This window comes from Trachinotus anak, unplaced genomic scaffold (genome assembly GCF_046630095.1).
Source record: "Trachinotus anak isolate AG129_WGS33_773 ecotype Australia unplaced genomic scaffold, CSIRO_AGI_Tana_v1 ptg000018l, whole genome shotgun sequence".
NCBI lineage: Eukaryota > Metazoa > Chordata > Actinopteri > Carangiformes > Carangidae > Trachinotus > Trachinotus anak.
In genome coordinates this window covers 6439121-6461606 of record NW_027273869.1, presented here as the reverse complement: position 1 = coordinate 6461606, position 22486 = coordinate 6439121, and the positions used below count along the sequence as shown (strand labels likewise).

The window sequence follows — 22486 nt, the reverse complement described above, 5'->3', positions numbered from 1 at the left end:
AAATTCATTGTATAGATATTTTTTAATACATGTACATATACAAATTTTACTATTTCATATGTTTTCAACTTATATTTTCATATATCCAGAGGATGTGTGTATATATATATATATATATATATATATATATATATATATATATATATATATATATATATATATATATGATAATTATATAAGTGACACATATGACAACATCACCCTTGATATAGGGACATATATATCGTATATTACATTTCTGTATGGGCTGAGAGTATATGTAGAAGCTCAGTCCTACCACAGCTGCAGTGACGACCAAGAATTACACCACAAACTTTATTTTCCCTTCTTATCATCAAGCACCGATAAAAGAACCAACCTTACAAATACTGGGTTCTTACTAATTTAGGTCTGGTGTTGGGGGGCACGTCTGTCTCCGTCACTCTGGGTAGGGATGGTGAGAGTAGTTCTAATGAAGCGTGCCAGCAGCAAAGTCTGTGATTTACTGTGTCTGATATCTGGCTGGAACACTGTTTCTGGAAATACATGCTGCTGCTGATTTTTTTTTTATAAGAAATCTTTTTTCAATTAGTCGATCAATTGAAATGGCAATAACTTTCATTATCAATCAGTTGTTAAGGTCATCGATCAGGTCGAAATGACAAAAATCACAAATTTCAGTGAATCACAATGCATTTCATCAGTCACATGTCCTGTAATCATATACAAGGTCATCATATACTACGTGTGTATGGTCTAAAAGGGAGAAGCACAGACCGCATCTGGTCTTAATGGGTTGAACAACAGAAAGCTGACAACAGTGATGATACTCAGTGTATGTCGGTGGTACGGTGGTGCAGCCGTTAGCACTGTCGCCACTGTTAGTTGGGCTGGAGTACCTGTGTGGGTTTCCTCCAGGTGCTCTGGTTTCCTCCCCCAGGTTAACTGGTGACTCTGAATTACCTGTAGGTGTGAGGGGCTCTTTGTCTGTCAGCCCTGTGATGGACTGTTCCTGTCCAGACTGTACCCCGCCTCTCGCCCAATGTCAGCTGGGATTGGCTCCCTCCCCCCTGCAACCCTCAAGGATAAGTGGTATAACTAATGGATGGATGGAATTTATCACTTCAGTCATTTATCAATCACATATGCTATAAACTAATCAACCAAGGACTGAGTGCAGTCTCTCTTCAGTATTATCCCTCTTTCTGTAAAAGCTCGTGTTTGAAATCTTTCATCCTTCTTGATCGACGGGAAAACATCACGACAGACGACTGGACCTCGGTGCTGCTATGAAGCAAATGGAAATATTAAAGTCAGCTGATTCATTTAATCTTGTTGTCTCTTATTAAACAGAGCCGCAGCAGACAGAGATGAATAATCCCAGCTGGAGCGACATCAGTGGTGATAGACAAAGATGGCTTTGAGTGACGTCTCCCTGGATTCTCTATTGTCTCAAGTGTCGGGCGTGTGTTTGTGTCTCTGCCTGCACCACCTTGAATGATCCTTACATGTGTTTTGTGTATGTGTGAGTGGCCCCCAGTCTGGAGGTCAACACAAAGACAGACACAAGGGAGAACGAGAGCCCAGCGGTGGACGAGTGCAGGGCTGTAAACAGAAGATGAAGCCAATAGAAAGCTGAAAGATTGAAATTCTGATGGACTTTTTTTTTTTTCCTCAGGATTTCCTGAGGTTTTTCTCTCCGTTGGCTGATAAGAACTTTATGTGGGAAATGGATTTTGAATCACCGCAGACGGGGAGGAGAGGGGGTCTGTGCAGAATCTCAGGGCCCCAGCTCTCACTCTGGTGCAGCTTGATGTCCTCCACCCAAAACTGAAAGACGCTGTTTTGTTGCAGGCTAATAAGTGTTAGAGCGAGTGTCCCACAGAGGTGTCAGCCTGTTCTCTCAGTGCTGTTGTTTACTTTTAACTTTTTTGTTGCAAACTGTGAAACGTGGCAATGTATCATTACAGGAATGGATTCCCTTAGTGTTAATACTAAAGAAACAGTAGTTCAGTGTTTGAACAAAGATAAAACAAGGGAGGACAGTGATTTTTGGACAAAAATCTGTGAAATTGGACAATTCACAAAAGACAGATTTTAAAATACTTCACTGACAGTTGACCAGCTGATTAACTGATTAATCGTTTCATCACTGTTTTTCTCATCCTGCTTGTTTCTAAATTGGGCACTTGAAGTCAAGCCTGATAACTGTTCCTATACTGATATAATCATTAAATATAGAAAGAATAGAAACATAAAGATAATTAAACCGATCAACCTGAATTTTATTAATTTTGGCAGCACTGAGAATGGCAGCCCTTTGTGGTCCCTGTTGTAAGTTGTATCACACTAATTAATATAAAGGTGAATGAGTAATATAAGCATAATGCAGTGCTGACATGAAGCATGTATCTATGTTTTCTTATTATTATTTTAAGGGAAATCATATTAACTTGTGATTTCCAGTTCAACTTATTATCTATAATTACTCCAAGGAATGGTGTTAAGGTGGCTCTTTGTTTTCTGATGTAGGACTAAATATATATATATAAATATAAATATTTATTTATTTGTTATTGATTATTCAAGACTGTATTTAAAGTCTTGTCAGAATAGAAAATACTTGTGGTCTGAAAATAAACTATTAGAGCAGTAAGACCATGTAAATGAAGATCAACAGTGGCCCAAACATTGAGCCTGGTGGTGCACCTGACTGAAGGAGCAGTGTAAGAGTTCCTGACACCACACTGGTGGAGCTGAAGATTTTGTAATGTTGTGTATCATCTTCAAGTAGTCATCATCATCCCCAACGAACAGTTCATCTACACAGCTGTCCCCATCTAGTTGTGTGTTGTGTGTGTTTAAGATGTGACCTCAGGAAGTGAGGTCCTCAGGGCCACAGGAAACACTCTCATCTGTTTCCTGAGTAGGATCCTCACCCCCCCCCCCCCCCCCCCCCCCTCTTTGTTTTCATCTGGAAATCTGTCCTGCTTTGCCCCCTTGCTGTTTCAATGCAGCAGCCTCATTTTCACTCTGTTGTGCTGTCCATTCAGGTCAGGACACAGTAGTTGTGCTTGCCGTCCACACACACACACACACACACACACACACACACTCTCTCTCTCATATGAACAGACACTGAATGTATGTGTGGCTGCAGCCTTTATCCTTGGCAGGCTAGATGCAGACTCTTTGTCCCCAGCAAACTTTTGCTCTCAAACATCCTCTAACATGTTATCCAGTGCTCCCAACACATCTCTGGACCCAGGAGCAGAATACACACATGGACTGTCCTGTTGGGGGGGTAACTCACTGCCTAATGTAATAATAATGTGCCTGAGAGTGTGTGAGGTTGAGTGGTTCAGGTGCTGTTATTCATCTTACAGACTGTTCTAAAAGCTGTTCCTGGATTAACTGATGCATGAATGATTAAAAAATCCTTTTCCCTGGAGTGGCAGACAACACAGCATACATGAGAGTGTAAAAATGAGAGAAAGCAGCGCTGATCACCAATTAGCTCCCTGGTTGTCAGAGGCGTTGGCATAGCAACCAATCGGGTTGGGGAATGTGATTTGAATGCATCATCAAACGGTCTGAATCTCAGCACCAGCCAAAGATACACTTGTGCCCGACTGGTGTTGCAGAATGTGTCAAATCTGCACAGCAAGTCTGGTCATGCCGTGTCTGTGCTCGACACTTTACTGTTTCCTGCAGGACTTTCTCACCCCGCGCTCACGTCTCTGCTCGCCACGGACGCAGCCGAAGTTACGGCATCTACTCACAGTCGGTTCAGATGCCTGCAAGTGTTCTTGTTCTGTCCCATTTTATCAGGGACGCTTTGGGAACTGATTTGTGTCAGCTCTGGCAGTGACCAGTTCCTGTATCCCAGCATGCATTTCACCATCAACCAGCATCGATAGCAGAGGATGTAAGCCAAGCCACAACACAGCAAGAAGATGAATATGTGGTTGATTATCACAATAACACCTACTGCGAACTTGCTCTAATGTTTTCAGAGATGTGAGGACCTGCTTTCTCACAGGCCTGTGGCAATTTAGCAGTAACACTGACGTCTTTGTGCCATTTTAAGCAATAGATTTAATCCCTACTGAAAGATCTCTGAGCTGAAATCTAAGATTTGTTGCTGTCAGACTGGTTGTCTGTAGGTATAAGTTAAAATTCATGTTTTAATTGTTGATTAACAGCGCTGCCTCTAGATCCATATATTTACAGATTTTGCTGGACTTATAAATAAAGGATATAGAAAACATAAATGAAGATGAATAGATGCAGAATATGCTATTTTAGGGTTGTATTGTAAAAGTCATAGATCAGATAATTGGACCTTTGAATTGAGTCTTCCAGCAGGTGTGCTCCAGCTGAATGCAGCTGAGCTGGTGATATCAGTAAAAGAATGCTGTCGTCCCACTTACAAATTCAAGATTTCAAGGCTCCAAGGTTTTATTAGTAACATGGTTATTCAGTGTGAGCTGTGAGATGAAAGGTGGTTTATTGTTCACGGTGATTTAAAAGCCCAATGTGCAATAAAGCAGTGGTAGAAAGGGAACTAATTTATTTTCACTATAATTCTATCCAGCGGTAACACAATGACAGAATGTATGACCACTCTGGTCATGGGTTTGAAACACTTGCTGTAATAAAACATCTAACAGCTAAAATCTCTTCAAATGCAGGAGCCTGGGATAAAATCTTAGCAAATGGGGGTCTGTGGTCTAATTTGTGTCAATTTAGGTCCTTGATGTGAAATGAAATTGAGAACCACTGCAAGAATAATAAAAGAATAATAATTAGAATGGCAACTGTATAAATTATAAACAGTATATATTAATAAGAAAATCATTATAAAGGATATTTTGAGAATTGCTGGCCAGGTTGATAGTTTGATCACAGTGTCCAAAAGATGAAGCCCAGTAACTCTGTTGACCACCTGACCCTTCTTATCACAGTCATGGTCAGTTTTTTTTGTTTTTTTTTTAAATAATTTTTTTTATTGATTTCACATTTGCAGTAAACAGTACATTCAAAGACTGTATCATTTTCATTACTGATGGTCAGTTTTACATGAAAATTCCCTTGCACTATGTTCAGGTGTAAATTTACAAATGAGCACATGAAATATCAGACTCAGATGGGGCAGATCAGCAGGTAGGTCCCTGTTCACATCAGTGCATAACACGGATTTATGTCTGGGACATGTTAACATGTATAGTTAATGTTCAAGTAGCAGGCTAGAAACAACATAACATTTTCAAAACAAAGAGGGATTACTGTAATTATTCTGATGTGTGCACTGATACACTGTGAAGTAAGGCTGCATTCAGGCAGTTGAGCTCTGGCAGTGTGTCTGAGACGCAGCGTGTTAGCAAGGGAATGAGCCTTTGTCTCCCGCAGACAGGCAGACGAGCAGAACGGGGTTGACACATTTACACAAACAGCACTGGAGGAAAAATAGCGTATAGATGTGTTGTGTAGCCTCTTTCTGCCATCTGAGAGAAGAATCAAAGTTGAAGGCTCGTGTGTGAATCAGCCGCTTCATGAGCAGAGTAATCATGTTTGTGGAGTCCGCCGCCGTCCCGACGCCTCACACACCAGCAGACTCAAGATTACACAGTGCAGTGGTGAGATATGTGTTCACCGAACTCAGACCAGACATCTCTGCAGGATGCGTTCGCTAAAGTCAGACCTGACATCTCAGCAGGTGAACCGCATGTGATCAGAATAAGTGGATTGTAGCAGACTAACCCGGAGCGCAGGCTGAGTCTGTAGTCGCAGCGCAGTTGATGTTACAGACTGACAGAGGAATTCCTGAACACTCTTCAAAGTGTGAGAAAGCTGTGCGACATCTGCTTTTACTGTGTTTAAACATTAAAACACCATTTACATTTGTTGGAGGTCTTTTTAACAGGACTGCAACAGCCTTGAATGTTCCTGATTGACTGACTGAGTGATCATATTTCCACCACCAGTCAGCTGAGTGCCTTGTCACTGAGTTGGAGTTTCTGGCTCCAACAGGTTCTGTTAGGGGGTGTTTACAGTCTTTAGTGTTGCTAACTTAGCACATTGTTTGCTAGATTTATTGACTTTTTTTTTTTTTAACAAACTGGGTATAAACCTGGTACGTGACAGGAACGTGTATGGATGCCGACCGGGGGCTTAGTGCTACACTCCTTGTTACAGGCAGTCTACAGAGCCGCTGTGGTTTCCCAGCTGTTCGGGAACTGCAGGAAAGCAGAGGAGTGCTTCCAATAAACTGAGCCTCGCCTCCATTACGGCAAATAAACTACTTCAATTACATGTATCATTATGACTAAAGGAGGCAGAGGAATAACTAAACATCCGGCACACGGAGCACCAATCTGTTTTGGTTCAGAGTAAAATATCTGGAAAACTACTGGCTGAGTTATAGTGAAATTTGCTGCAGGTTTTCGTGATCCACAGAGCGTGACTTCTCATGATTATATTCAGGCTCTTTTGTAAACATGGTTTGCATATCAAAATTTACATTCATCACCGACTGCAATAACTGATGTTCTTGTAGGAATTGCAATACCAGATTAAATTTTGATCAATATAAAGGTGGTCATGGTTGTATGGAATGCAGCTGCAGCATGTGCGGTCAACAGATTTCTATTTTGGCACCTAAAGTAGCATTTGTAGCAGCGTTGCAAGGGTGGACTTCTCGGGTTTTTTTCTCTGATTTTTTTAAGTCGGTCCATCTTGATAAATACTGCATGGATTGCAGACATTGATGGTCCCCAGATGTTAAATCATACATACTTCTGTAGTGTGAGGTTAGAAATTCGTGGTTCAGAGTGAAATGTCTCAATGACTTTTGTCACGTCCGCAGGCAGGAGCAGTCAAGTGCTGTAATAGTTAGAATCACACTTCTAGGCAGCGCAGGCAGGTAACCTGGAAAACAGGTGAGCACATGAACACACGGGTGAAACAGGCAGGTGAGTGCCGATGACAAACAGGTGAGGTGGGTGTGGCAGACAGGGAGGGGTGACGAGCAGAGTGAGAACAGGTGTGCAGATGGGCGGGGACAGCCAGGTGAGTGAGCGGAGTGAAGCGAGGCAGGACGGAATGGGACGTGTGGAGGCGGGAACAAGAGAGAGCGGTGACACTGGTGGATTCGCGGCAGAGATGTTCGTGTTCTCCACTGGATAAATGTCATAACTGAACAAACACTGTCCCTCTCTACATGTGGGGCAAAGCAAATTAGTCAGAAATGAACACATTTTGTTGTAGACAAGGTTCTCACAGTTGTGCGTCATGTTTCACAACAGACCTGCATTGACCTGCACGTACCTGCCGGCACACAACTAACTGCTTAGTTCACTTGCCAAGGACCAAACACACACACACACACTCACAGATATCAGCAAAACTACATTCATTCTGGCACTAATAACAACATTTGTATGATAAGTGTGTGTGTGGATGATGAAGAGTCAGTGATCTCAGCTGTGTCATTACTGACACAGTCACAGACGTGTGTCATCAGGTCCTGACTGTCTGAGCCAGTCAGTGTGACAGCAGCAGCTTGTGTCCTGAGCCCTGACGTAACATCAGGGAAGAAAATGTCCTGATTCAACCAGCTGGCTGTTTTCACCGCTGGACTCATGCAAGAGTGGCATTGTTTGTGTTCAGAGGGGTCAGAAAAACAGGCGTTGGTGTTTGTTAGGCTAAAATCTATCACGATATACAATATCATCGCTAATAATCAAGGGATTTTTCCTTCTTTTTTTTTTTGCAGTAATTACACTGTTGTATTTTATGCTTCAGGTGCTTTTATCATATATAATTATATCATTGTATCTTATGTTTCAGTTTAAGTGATGCTGCCACTAAACAGCACAATGTACAATAAGCAAAGCTGTGAGAGTCAGACTGGGCAGCAGGGCAGACTGCAAGCTGCTTAAAAAGAGAAAATATATATTTTATTTTTTGATACTTTGATATTTTTTTGAAAAATAGATCCAAAAGATATGCAAAAAAAATCTTGTGATTTTAAAATAATGAAGTTTTTTGTTGGAGCTTGTACCGAACAAGCATGTTCAAGACCAGAGTGGTGACTTGGACGCCGTCTTTGTGCAGAAATGTGTAAGAAATGACAGATTCTGAGTCACATGTGTTTCATCTGGAGATAACACAGTTATGAAGTTGGCAGGTTGTCAAGTGTGTCAAACACTCTCCTGCAAAAGTACAAGGTACAGTAAGCAAAGCTGTGAGGGTCAGACTCAGCAGCAGGGCAGACTGCAAACTACAAAAAAACAAGGAAAAAGAAAGAGAAAATATATATTTTATCTTTTTGATACTTTGATATTTTTTTGAAAAATAGGCCTGAACAATATACAAAAAAAAAATTCATATCAGGATTTTAAGATGATGATGATTTTTGTTGGGGCTTGTACCAAACAAGCACGTTCTTGTATGTCTGCAAAATATGATTTGTAAGCCGGGTCATCTCTGTAGCACCACAACACTTATGGTGCTAACAATGGGCAACAATGTTGTGACACATTCTACCTTCATCCCAAAAATTGCAGCCCCTGTGATTTGGGTATTGTACTTCGATTGATTGTGCAGCACTAATTAAAAATATTGCATATGGCAGAAAATATTCAATATTATCTAATAGCAGTCCAAGCCTACTATCTATGTACATGTATACATGTTGACGTAAGATATATTTAGCTGCAAATATTACTACTACTTGTGTACTTGTACTTTATTTTATATCTCCTTTTTCCCTAATGACCAGCAGCTGTAATGAAGCAGCCGATGGAGCAGTTACTCCAGGTGTGTGTGGTGTTCAGTCAGGACAGTGTGAGGTGACTGAAGCATCAGAACAAAAGATGAGCTGTTGTGTTGGAAAATATCTGTTACTGTGAAAATCTGTGCGTACATGTGTAAAACCTCAGCCAGGGAAATCAACTACAACTCCCATGGAGCATTTCAGTAAGAATCTTCCAATCACAGAGCTTAAAGCTCTGTTGCAGATGTGACTGATGACATGAAGTCAACATGGAACTAAAACTACAAACACTCTCTGACTGTTTGTATCACTTAGTGTCTCAGCTGTTGATGTGTTGAGTCCTGATGAATCTTTTACACCCTGATTTTCCAGAGACTTCTGTTGTTTTTATTATTTATGACTATAATAATGTGTCATGTACACACATCTTCACCTCAATCAAAACCATTGAAGTATCAGAGAAGTAAGAAATGGTTGTTGCATTGCAGATAAATATGGTTTATATCATATGTCAGCAAATTCACATCACATAATGAAAGTCCTGCAGCTCTCTTTATTCCTGTCTAGTGTCAGTAGAGTCAGTTTACATGAAACATGCACACTTCACGTCGCTGTAACAGCCACACAGAGCAGGTGGAGTATGTTTTCAGTACAGCATGGAAACAAAATAGTCTGTACACAGTGTCAGCATCACAGCACAGAGAAGCTCTGCGTCAGTGTTTTGATTTTGAACAGGTTGTAGTGACTGGCTATAACTATAATTAGCTACAGTGGAGCAGCAGTGCTGACTTCACACATAAGACCATGACTTTAAAAAAAACTTCAGCTGCTACACTTCTGATTGGCACCTCTGCCACCGTCTTCATCGTTGTTGCTGTGGTTTAAGTGTATGGTGGTTATTACAACCAACCAAACTGCTGGGAAAAAAAAGATGATTCCTCAGATGTTTAAATAATTAAAACTGATAATCATAAATCCAATATGTAGCACTGTTCTGTTCTTCTGTCTCTATCTTCTCTATTACACTTGGGAAAACTATTTCTGGCCTCAGCAGTTCCTCCTCCGCCGTTTCTATTGTGTTAATGAAAACACACTTAGTGAAAAAGATGATTAATAAAACAGATTTTGAGTTTCGAGGTGAAAGCAGGATATGGGAGTGAATAAGATGCCCTGTTGATTATAAATGGGTAATTGATAACAGTAAATCAATTATAGCAATAAATGTTATTGGTATAACACAGCTCATGTTGGAAGTAAACACTCTGCGTCTGTGTGCAAAAATGTGTACGAAATGACAGATTCTGAGTCACATGTGTTTCATCTGGAGATAACAGAGTTATGAAGTTGGCAGGTTGTCAAATGTGTCAAACACTCTCCTCCTCTCCAAAACACCCACACACACACACACACACACACTCATAAGTAAACTCTTGTGGGTAAAGACTTGTTTGCCGTAATTCTCTAAATGTCCCATCTGGTCCCCCCTCCACGCCCCGGCCTCTGTGCCTGCGTTTGCACCCTGCAGTGTGTTACAGTGTGCTGCTCTGGCCTCACACACAGGCTGATTGGTGACGGTACAAGCTGGTGCGAGGCTAAGTGTGATTAATGCCCACTGGCTGGAGAGGAAGCTGGACTTTTCTGCTGTGTCGGCTGTGGCTGTGCTTTCTCTGCCATCTGCAGCCCCCAACCCCCCCACCTCCGCCCCCAGTCCTCTCCAGTCTCCACGCTCAGATAGATGGAGGCAGCAAAAGAAAGGAATAAAACACTGGGGGCTGCCAGTGCTCTGCCTGTGTCAGAGGGATTAGACTAACTTTATGCCCAGGAGTGGCGAGGCTCGGGTGGTCACAGCCGATCACAACCAGTCACACCGCCTCACACCTGCAGGTTCATTGACACAAAAGAGCCACTGCTGCCGGGGGCACAAGTTTGAGATTTTGTAAATGAAGTCACAATATTTTGAATAAAAAGGCGCTTTAAATTTCTAGAACGAACTCAAAATTATAAAAACAACTCATAGATTTTAAATAATTTTATGACAAAGTTGTAATTAGCTGTAATTTCGATTGTCAAATAAATATAATGAAAGTAGATATATCTAAATGACACAATAGCACGATAACTATATTATTGATAGAAACAGACATAATTATATAAAAATAAAGTCCTGATATTTTCAGAGAAAGGGAATAAATTAATGTTTCAAGATCTTGTAATTTTATGACCAAAAAACTCAGACATTTATGAGATAAAATTGTAATTCTATTAAAAGGAAGGTGAAAAGTCAAGACATATTTTCAGAAGAAAGTTGTCATTAAAAAAAACAGTGAATGATCATAATATTACAAGAATGAAGCTGTGATATTGCCGATAAGTCTTATAGTATGAGAAGAAAATCATAACATTTAAGCACGCAATTTTGTGTTTATTCTCAAAATATAACAACAGTTTCTTATAACATTTATTCTCATAACACCGACTTAAATATATAAATATATTTTTAAACATGATTCTCATATTATGATATTTTCTTTAAATAGCACAAGTTTATTCTCTAAACCTCCTTTTTTATTGTTTGTTTTTGTGTGTGTGTGTGTGTGTGTGTGTGTGTGTGTGTGTGTGTGTGTGTGTATGTGTATTGTTCTTGTGGATGTTTTCTGGCTTCATTTCCTCTGTAGTGGTTTTTTTTTTTTTTTTCCTTTTGAACTTTACGACTGGAGTCCTGCAGCAGTTGGCCGGCAGGCTCATCCTCAGCTCCCTCCGCTGCCCTCTGCCTTCTCTCCATCAGGCTCATCTCCCATCAGGCTGCAGGCAGGATGAATAGGTAATCTACCGCTGAGACTGCCCAGGATTACGGTGATGGAGGGGATCTGAGCCGTTCTGTGCCAAGCTTATGAAATTCCCTCAATCCACACTGGCGGCTGCCAGGCCTGTCTCGCTACACTAATGTTCTCAATCTGGGTTTGAGGAGCCAAGCTCGAGTGCACCAATCCCCCCTTCTCTGTGTATCCCTTTGTGTGTGTGTGTGTGTGTGTGTGTGTGTGTGTGTGTGTGTGTGTGTGTGTGTGTGTGCGTGAAACAAACAAATGGATAACATGAATGGGATGTTCGAGGTGAGCCTGCTGCTCTGGAGTCAATAGGAGACTTATGCTTGGTTGATGATTATGAATTTAAAAGTAGGAAATGGCAGCTCAAACAGGCTTGTGGAAATCCTGCGAGTGTGTGTGTGTGTGTGTGTGTGTGTGTGTGAGAGAGACTGTTTATAAATGCAGCAGCTGTAGTGGTCATTGTATCAGCAGGTTCACTGTCACAGAAGCAAACACAGACACACACACACACACACACACACACACACACACACACACACACACACACACACACCCTAAATGGATGACTTGGAGCTATAGTGTTATGGAGCATTGTGTTCCTCACTGCAGAGTGTTACCCTGCTGCAGACTAAAGCCATAAATCGGATGAAGTTAGCGGTGCAGTGCCGGGCTGCCACTCTCCCTCTGGGCTCAGCTGATACTGGTCTAACTGTGTGGACCGAGAACACACATACCCCCCACTGCTCCACAGTCACTGCTTATGTTAATGCTCTCTCTGCTTTATTGTGCAGACAGAACCCAGGCTACGGTGACAAGAACGATTTCAGGAGGAGTGAGGGACAAGTTTTAAGACCAGGAGTAAGGGTGTGAGTCACATTAGTCATGTTCTGGCCTGGTGGAGAGCTGGTTTTCTGTGGACACAAACACACAGCTGCACTACGAGAGGAAGGATACAGAGCACCAGAGAGGTTCAGAGTAATCTGAGAAATCCAATATGCGTCAGTGCTTCAAACATAGAGGCAAAAGGCAGAAGTGTTTAAGGCGAGAAAGCCACAGAGACTCACAGAGAGACATAGTGTATCCAGCAGATGTTTCAGCCTCAGTTCATCTGTTCACATGAAAAGTGACACAGTTAGCACAAAGAAGAGAGCTTTCCTCTCTCACCTCCACACAGCTGGACAGTCATGTGAGGCGGGTGTGAAAAGTGGATTTGTTGTCTTTAGCAGCTCCACCCAGTTGTGCTGTTTGAAAGGTGCCAGGCGCAGCAACACCGTTTCACTGTTTCTGCAAACACTGGCTGCCACCAAAAAGTCTTTTTTACTTAGGAAGGTTCCTCACTGAGCGAAGTGACCCGGAAGTATCTGAGCAGCAGCCATGATAAGAGCTGTTCAAATTCTCTAAATGATAAGGAAAAGAGCTTCTGTGCTTCCTATCTTATCTCCTTTAGCATAGGAAACATTGAACCTTCCTTTATGAAAGGAAAGGAGAAAACGCCGTCCCACAATTCCTTGCCGCAGCAACATTTAAAGCGACGCACCATTGTAGTGTCACCACAGCAGACTGACAAAGATGTGGAAACATCAGAGCAGCTGTTTAATGTTTGTCACTTGATCCACAACTTATGGAAATCCTTGTGTGATTGGCCGAGCTCCAAATCCATAAATATAGATTTATTCTCCGTCAAATCAGTCAACATTTCTACTTAACAGTGTCATCATAACAAAATCAATAAACATAAATGTCATTTCACTAAATCCCCCCCTATTGTGTATTACACTAAAATACAATTTTCTCTACTTAATGAATATATAAAAAGGTCAAAAGTGCCCATGCCAGGAAATTGTATGTCCTTATGGCTGAGTGTAATTTATTCTGATCCCTTGTTCAGTTCCTTATTTTTATTTAATTATTATTTTTAATGGCTCTGTTTTGTCTGCATGTGTATTCCTTTCATGTGATGTTATCTCAACAGGTCAAGCCTTTTAATGAGTTTTCTTTAAGGAGTGTTTTTTGTCCAAGTGTTACAAGGTTATGAATGAAGTTGGTTTAAAAAGAAAAAGAAGCCGAGGGTAAGTGCAGTCAGATTCTCTCTGCACCACAGTTGTCTTTTCCTAAGTCCTCATGAATTCTCCTTCACACCTTTCCCTGACCTCGTGACGTTTTTCATTGAGGTCAAGGAAAAGTGGTTAGGAAAGGAGATCATTTTGACTTTTCGACAGCAGCCAGTGTTTTCAGTGAAACTGTACCGGCGGCCATACTGCTGCAGAGACACCCACTCCCGTAAACATCCGCTGGTCGTGCTGAGTTGATGATGGTTGAACATTTTTCGACTTGTTGACTGTGACAGTTGGCAGTCTTGGCCAATAGACAGTTGGTTAACTTGCAGCACAAATGATGTCATATTGTTAATTGTTTCCTTTACTTTGAGCTGCAGACACTTGTAGAGATCAGAGCAGGTGGATAGCAGCAGCCTGTAGTGTGTAGCACGGGTTGTTAGCAGGATCCGACGTGATGAAGATGCCATAGCTGCAGTAGCAGAGCTGTCTCCTGCTGCAGCCCAGTCACAATACAGAACATCAGTGTGGCTGGGCAGCAGGCACACAGGTAACCATTCAGCAGCTGAAAGGAGAGGGTTGATGTAGATCGGCACAAAAACATAGTTTCATGCTTTAGAAAGGCTCAGTAAAATGCTCAAACAGCTGTGCACTGTAATTTCTATCAAACGATACTCAAGACAGGAGGAAACTGGGGACTGTTTTCAGCGGTGGACTAATACAAGGTTGGTGCTGGAGTGAGTATTTGTGGCAGCAGGATGAGGACGGTGTGTGTGGGACTGAGTCAAAATAAACTACTGTGTGTGTGTGTGTGTGTGTTCATGGTGATTAGGTTTGGGCGATATCCCCCTTGATGCAGTGCAGCTCAAATATGGTGTTATATGATATAAATTGTATATAAAAGATATTGCATATGGCAGGAAATGTCACAATATTATATTATAAGTTTTGGGAATCAATGGATTTTGATAGACACTTGTAGGAGAAATTCATTGTGGGTTTTGAGATTTTTGTTGATCATGATGGGAACTGTAGTCTTACTCTTGGATAATTAGCCACACTGAGGCTGGAACCCTGAAAACCCAGAGGAAAGGCCACCTCCATCACCGGCCCCACCAGTTTACATACAGTTTGTATTTATTCTGCCTCTTCTTCTGTGATAAAATCCTGGCTGTATTTAGGTGCTTTGTGTTTGTTCCTCATGTAACATTCATGATGTGTTATAAACTGAATAGTTAACCAGTAGCTAATCGTACTGCAGTCCGAACACACAGCGCACCAGCAGACAGAGCAGCCTGCTGTTCAAATATTTAGGTATTGCTATCAGGTTGATTGCCATACATTTGCCTGCGGTACACACACACACACACACACACACACACACACACACACACACACACACACACACACACACACACACACACAAACACTCACAAAGTAACACCACTCAGATGCATTAACACACATGCATGCACAAGCAGGTACAAGACACAAATTAATTGGATTTAATTAGGTGTTACTGATAGTTTGCTAATAACCATCCAACACACACACACACACACACACACACACACACACACACAATGTGCTTTGATGTGTGTTCCCGGTGAAAGAAGGTAAAGAAGTGTAATTCTACTCACGCAGAGCTCAGGGCTCCATTACACTGATGCCCATCGTGTTTCTTACTTTAATATTCACTATTTCACATGAAACACACACTAATCCGTTCATAATCTGTGACAGATCATTTCAGATCCTGTCACATATCATCTCTGCACAGATTAACTGTGTTCACACACTCCAGGGCCGATTTAGAGCGGAGGGTGGGCTCCTCTGCTCTTCCTCTGCTGCTGGGACTAAATGATTTCTGTCACCTTGTATAAATGATCTTTTAACGTGGACCACACACACTGGATCCGGGAAATGAGTCACTGCTGGTCAGTGAACATGTTTCTGATCCACAAAAAGCAAAGATGACTCTGTAAATTCATTTATTGTTGCCCGATCTCAAGAAAGTTTCATTATCTGGAGAAAGTGAATCTGTTTTCTTGAGGAAACTAGATTAGTGATAAGACAGTAGAAAGCCTCATTTAAGTGACTGATAACTGATAAGTTATCAGAACAGTTTTCTGATGATCACAATAAAATCATTTTATAATCAAGACAAAATTAGTTATAAAGTGAAAAATACTGACATCTTGTCTGGACTTCATGCTCTGAGGGAATCAGCTGTGTGGGTCTCTGCTCTAACTTAAGATGCAAACATTAGCATAGTTTTTGAGCGCTAAAATTGAGACTTTTGCAAATGCTGCTTTCATGTTTTAGTTTGAAAACTTCGGAGTTGCATTGGAGCCTGAAAGCAACTTGGATAGCGAATTACAAGCTTCGCTGACGTTGTTTTCTTTGCTAGCAGCTGGTTGTGCAGTTACATGCTACAACTGCCCTTGCTGTTCCTCGTTCGTAGTATTTTCTGCAATGAATCAACTGCAGAGTAGACCATCTGCTTCCTGTTTACACCGGCACACACGTGCCAAGTGTACGTGAAGGATCATGTAACATGCGATTTTAAAACACTGTTTAGTAGTGTTAGCCTCAGTAGTAATCAACTATAGGACTAACCAGCTTTCCTGCAGTACAAGAGCAACACTGCTCCATATGTAGAGTCCATGTTTTTGTTTGGAACCTCTTAGCTTAAGCCTCAGTCTTTTGCATGTTGTCATGTTTGTAGTCATCAAGTGTTAATCGAAGATCCCTTTTACTTGGTTCTTGTTTTAATACAGGTTAACAGGGAACATAAAGAAGTCGGTTTCAGTTTTCTCCAGTGATGGAAACTAACTAAATACATTTACTCAAGTACTGTACTGTACTAGCGTAGTCCTCTATATCTCACACCAGAGACCAGGTTCACGTCAAGAGACCGGGTTCAGATCCAGATTACTACCTGTGGTTTAGACAACAACAGCTATTTGGTTAAGGTCAGTGAAAGATGGTGGTTTAGGTTAAATGAAAATGAAAAGGTTGTGTCTGAAGTCAGAACTTGCAGAACTTGAACTGTTTAAGACGTTGGATTTATCAGGGCTTAAATAGAAGTGTCTCTGAAATCTGTAGAAATCTGCATATTTATGGATCAAAAAATAATTTCACTAGGATTAGATAAATTGGCTTTCTCTGCTCCCATGAAACTGCATCATCCTGGGACCTTTGTCACATTATCGCTCCTGCTTAATAAAGAAACGCTGTCAGAAAAGTCATCTTTATGAGAAGGAATTAGGGCATTTCTTTTCCTCACAGTAAAACACTTCATGCCTCTGGGCTAACTTTTAACAAGCTATTCCCTGTGCAGCTGTACCGGGTCCATGGGGGGAAGAGATCTGCCACTTAAAGCTTCAACCAGGTAAAAAACAAATGTTAGCGAGCACTGTGCTCATTAGCATCTCCAGACTGAATAAAGGCTGCATTAATAAGTACAAAACTCCCATCAGTGTTGCTGTAACAGGATCAGATCCTTTTTAGGACAGACCTGCACAAACGTTTCAGGCCTTAGAGAGAAAAGGAAATAATTTACCTTGACAGAGCATCAATTGACACATTTTGCATGAAAAGTGACATGGCATGTTCTCATCTCTGGTACCTCCAGAGCTGAACCTCCAGTGACAGCTGTTCTGTTGAATGCTCGATCCATCCACGATAAATGTCCATAAAGCTCTACATAACTCAATGTCGACTGATCTAGAAATATTGCTCTCTTCAAGCTGGGATGGAGTTTCTACACCAAGTGAAGGGGTCTTGCTCATGGGTGAAGGTAGGATGAGGGGAGATTGACAGGCACTGTACCGGACTGTTGTAGTGAACAGGGAGCTGAGTCAGAAAGCAAAGCTCACAGATGAAAGCCAGTGAAATTAGTTTCCTCCACAGGGGGAGCTGGGCTCAGTCTTGGAGATAGTGTAAGGAGCTGTGACATCTGGAGGAAGCCCGGGGTAGAGCTGCTTCTCCTTCAAAGGATCAGTTGAGGTGGTACAGGCATCTGGTTAGGATACCTCCTGGACGCCTTCCACTGGAGGTGTTCCAGGCACATTTGACTGGTAGGAGGCCTCAGGGTAGAGCCAGAATACATTGGAGAGATTATATACCTAATCTGGCCTGGGAGCACCTCAGGATGCCCCAGCAGGAGCTGGAAAATGTTGCAGAGGAGAGGAGCGTCTGGTCTACTTTGCTTGACCTGAACACACCGAGACCTGACTTTGGATAAAGTTGGGACCATGCATGGATGAAAGATCTTAACAACCAATGTATAGATTGCCATGTTGTACAGATATCTGCGGTACCCAGAAGATGAATCCTACTGACTTTGGTGATACCCTGACTTTTTTTTGATACCTGGTGGTACACCAGGAGGACCTGACCAAGCATCTGTATGTGACGAGTTGGGAGTGAGAATGTGTTGGCATCCTTTTGAGTCTTATAATGTTACTGGACTAAGAACCGTTTGTTATTGTTGTTCTGAGCTACATGTGAAATAATGTATGGTGGGAAGAAGCCTAGTTAAGCGGTTGTAACACTTCGAGTAGAGAAAGGATGAAAGTGGTGTGAAACGTGTCAGTGGCTCTGCAAAGATGATCTTCAGTTCAGCCCACGCTTGGCAGGAAATCTGAATGCAGCAGTGCTGGCCTACTGTTTGTATTCAGTATGCTGACACACACACACACACACACACAGACATATGCACACAGACACAAACATTTGAGGATGAGGAGAAAGCTCCACTGTGCAGGTATGACTCCACACACACACACACACACACACACACACACACACACACACACACACACACACACACACACAGCCCCTGCATCCAGCATAGTGATACAGCTCTGTCAACAGGATTCATTCTGTTTGTTGTACAAAGTCTTACAGTCACTGCCTGAGTGTGTGTGGGAGGGGGTGTTTGAAGGCCTGTGTTATTTCAAGGATCATGAAAAATACATGAGTGTAGATTCCATCCTCTGGAGGAAATTTGCTTTGCAAACAATGTTGAAGATTAAAAAAGTGACATGACATCACCATAAATAACTGTGAGAAAGCTTCAGGTTAAAGTGCAGCTGAAATAAAACTGCAGGGTTTTTGTGTCACAGCACAGATATGTGTGTCTTCTCCTTTGGAAAAAAAAGAAGTTGGATAATCCTATATTTTATATGCTGCCTCTACAGTATGAGTGCATTGACAGCGGCACGCCCCCTCAGAGGGAAAAGGAACCTTTATGATGTTTCACCAAATACTTTTTTTAACTTTCCTTTAATATTAAACAACTATTAAACCAGCTTTACACACCACACTGTGCGTCTAGGTGTTAGGGAGTAGTGGTTCATGTGTCTAAGTAGTATAAAGGCTTCAGTGTGTCCAGAGGGAGCTGTGTGAAGTCTGTAAATGTCACTTGAGTCAGTGTCAGCTGGGACTGAAGACTACACATTTCTAAATGAAAGCAATCTGAATTACAAAGAAGTGAGCTAAGCAGACCCTCTTCTACACAGGCTGCAGGCTACATAAGCTGCTGTAAACATACCTGAACCTGTTTTTATTTGTCCATTAAGAAAGGCCATGGTAAGGCAGTGGTGTGTTTTTTTTAATAATTAATTTAAGACATTACATTGGAGGGAAAGTATTAATCCTGATTTAATTTAGACTTTAAAGGTCCCATATTCTATTAAGTGAGATTTCTATGTCTTTTTTTATTATAAAGCAAGTCTAGGTTCTAAATTAATACTGTGAAAGTTTACGGACGTCAACGCTTCAAATAAAACAGGAGAAGTGTAAAATATGGGACCTTTAAGACAGCTCTGACCACTTTTGTCTTTACTGTGGTTCCTTCAGATTTAGTCTAATGTCAGCCCATCATTAGTTGAAGTAGCCTGTTGACCTCTGTTAACAGTTTGCACTGTAACCCATTATCATGCGTTGCTGTCAGGCAGAGACAGGCTCCATTAGACACACAGATGCTGTGTTACATATACAACAAATACTGCTTGAAGCTTTTGCAGGTATAAATGAGAGCAGGTGATCATGGTGATGAATATTCTCCTGTCCTCTGCCATCCTCTCTTCTCATCTTCATGTTGTCACGACAACCACAGGCTCACATTTGATGTGTGATCTTAGCTTGTACTGTAACTGACATTTATATTTAAATGGACTGTGTGGTTCTTTATGGTTAGTCAAGGACTGTGGGTGTATGGTATTGAATAGAAATAATGGATCTACCTGCGCCTTAAGTGGGGATCCAGAAGATGTTTGCCTTTTTTTCTACTGGTGTCACGAGGCCAATGAAAGGAAGTTACCTTGTTCTATGGCACTGAAGAGAGCAGAATCCATCCGGATCCAGTTCCAGGTTCTTACTGAAGTCTACACGTATTACTTCAATAACTTGTCTTGGTTTTGAGACTGGTAGAATGATAAAATAAGACCACATCTTCATTATATGACCCTGCGGAAAGTTGACAGTTTGTATGAATGACCTTTTCTATACCCATGAAATAACACTAAGAAAACTCTGTTCCCAGGCGCATAGAAAGCTGCATAGTTCAAAACAAAGATATTAAAGATAGACATATTAACGTGTATTCTAATGCTGCTTTATGAGAGAAATAGGAGGAAGGAGGGAGACCATCACAGTCAGAGGAGGGAGAATAATAGAAGGAGAAGAAAATAGTTAAAGTAGGAAAGGACGAGCTCTCCAGCTCAGTGGTAGTAATCTGTCACAGCCTGATAATGTTCTTCTCTGTCAGCTTAATGTCAACGCCCTCTCTTCCTCTATCTTCCTCTCTTCATCTCTCTCAGTGAATCCCCTGTCTCTCCTTTGTAATCTGTCCCTCTGCACGTATCCTTATCCTCCTACTCCCTGCTGCTTTGTGTTCGCTCGCGAGCACTACATTTTCCTCTCAGGCCGGGCGCGCGCGTGGGTGTCCAAATATTGTGAAAAGGGACCCCCCCTGTTACTGATGACTTTACATAAGAGCGTAAATCTGCGAGTAGGCAGTGAAACAGTGGAACAGACAGAAGATGTAAATATTGTTCACTCACTGTAAATGAACCACCTGCACTAATGACTTTATGTAAGATGGTGAATCTGTGAGTGGGCAGGGACACAATGGCGACGCAGAGGGGAAGAGGAAGGGTTGCTGCCGAAGGAGCAGTCATGTTTTTTTGGTAGTTAAAAGGAACGTGGAGAAGAGGGGGATGTCAGGAGTAACTGTGTTAAACTCACAAATCGATCATTATTGCTAAAATTAATACTGTTTGCAGATTAATTAGCGACGTCTGCACCTGAATCCCTGAATCTGTGCGCACAACTCTGCAGGCCCTGCTCTTGAATGAGGCCGTCTTCAGACAGACAGCAGCAGCGGGAGCACAGTGCAGCCTCCTCAGTCATTTCAGTGAGACCACTGCACTGACACAGGCTCAACCCTGGCACAGGCACATTGTGACATCAGCCAGCACACTCCTGGCGGATTACTTTGTAACTTGAGCAGGGTATTTCTGTTTGTTTTGTCGCAACAAAAGATAAAGTGATTGTCACTGTTATTATTTGTCTGATCACATGGCACCCGTGGATCTGTTACTCAGACTAGATTTCTAGACTAAACTAGGTTTAGACTGGATTTCCTGGATTTTATTTCATTATTTCAGCGGTATGTGAAGTGACACACCCCCTTCCCTTTGCAGTTCTTTTTATTCGAACACAATTTTTAGTCCGACATCTGAAAAAAGTCCGGTTCGTTATCAGCCAGCTGGCAGTTGTGTTATGCTATTGAGGTGCCTACAAATTCCTACTGATTTCATCCCTTTGTATTAATACTGCAGGATGGAATACACACTGGCCGCGACACGTGTCAGGGTACAGTAGCAGGACGTGTTGATCTGGGGAGCAAATGTGATCAAATTGCTGCTTTTCTGGGGCCATGGACAAAGTAAAGCATCAGCGCTGGGAACCATGACAACGACGCATTATAAGGAAAACACAACCATTCCTCCAACCCTAACAAGCATACAGGTTGTGTTTTTTGATACAACCCATTGGAGAGTCTGCTGAAATAATGCCCCTACGGCTGCAGGCGTACGGCAGTCGTCATGGTGACAATAAAAAAACATGTAGACTCCACAGCCGGTGGCATATGGGACCTTCATCACCATGGTTACAATAATAAACATGTGTGGCTTGGTTTGGTTTAGCCAAAAAAAAAATAATAATAATAACTTGGTCAGATTCAGGAAAAGATTGTGGTGATTATCATTGTTGTCATGGTTACAACTATAACAATGTAGTATACTTTGTTCAAAGGGTCAGAGATGAAAGAAACAAATAAACCACTACATATGATGTCACCAGACGTCTTCCGTTGCTCCTGTCATTATTACTACGGCTGCTACATGTTGCCTTACAACAAAACACAACTGTGGCTCTTAAGATCCTGCCACACACACAACCTATGGGCTTGTTTTTTTACAGTCTCAGAAAACAGGGTATATGATATGTTTATAACTTCTGCCTTTGTTCCCTGCTATGACTGTGCTGCATTGTATATAATACTGTGCTTAATGTCCATGGATCTAACAGACCTAATACAGTTGAACCACTTCTTTTTCATGCAGTTCTGCTTTGAATATGGATACACTGACATCCCATACATGAAATATTCAGATGTACATTAAATTGTTAGCAAGACGGTCTGTTAATTTGTGCACACAAAGGAAACGGTTCATTTTCAACAGCACATTATAGTTTCACCCCCTTTGAGACTCCCTGAGCTCTGTGAGAGAGGAGTCGGGGAGAGAAGAGTAAAGGAGAAGACGAGGATT

The 22486-nt window shown here is 41.7% G+C and overlaps 1 protein-coding gene across 13 annotated transcripts in view; it reads left to right on the top strand.

Moving 5' to 3' along the window:
• Positions 1-22486, top strand: part of LOC139635202 (pleckstrin homology domain-containing family A member 5-like) — a 215863-nt gene that overhangs the window by 22210 nt on the left and 171167 nt on the right. The window contains exon 4 of one of the 13 annotated variants that reach the window (XM_071502297.1): positions 1333-10669. The exons of the other annotated variants lie outside the window; for them this stretch is intronic. Coding sequence (XP_071358398.1) covers positions 1333-1357 — 25 coding nt within the window. The 3' untranslated portion in view covers positions 1358-10669. Of the gene's footprint in view, positions 1-1332; positions 10670-22486 lie in introns of those variants that run through there. 13 annotated transcript variants of the gene reach the window in all.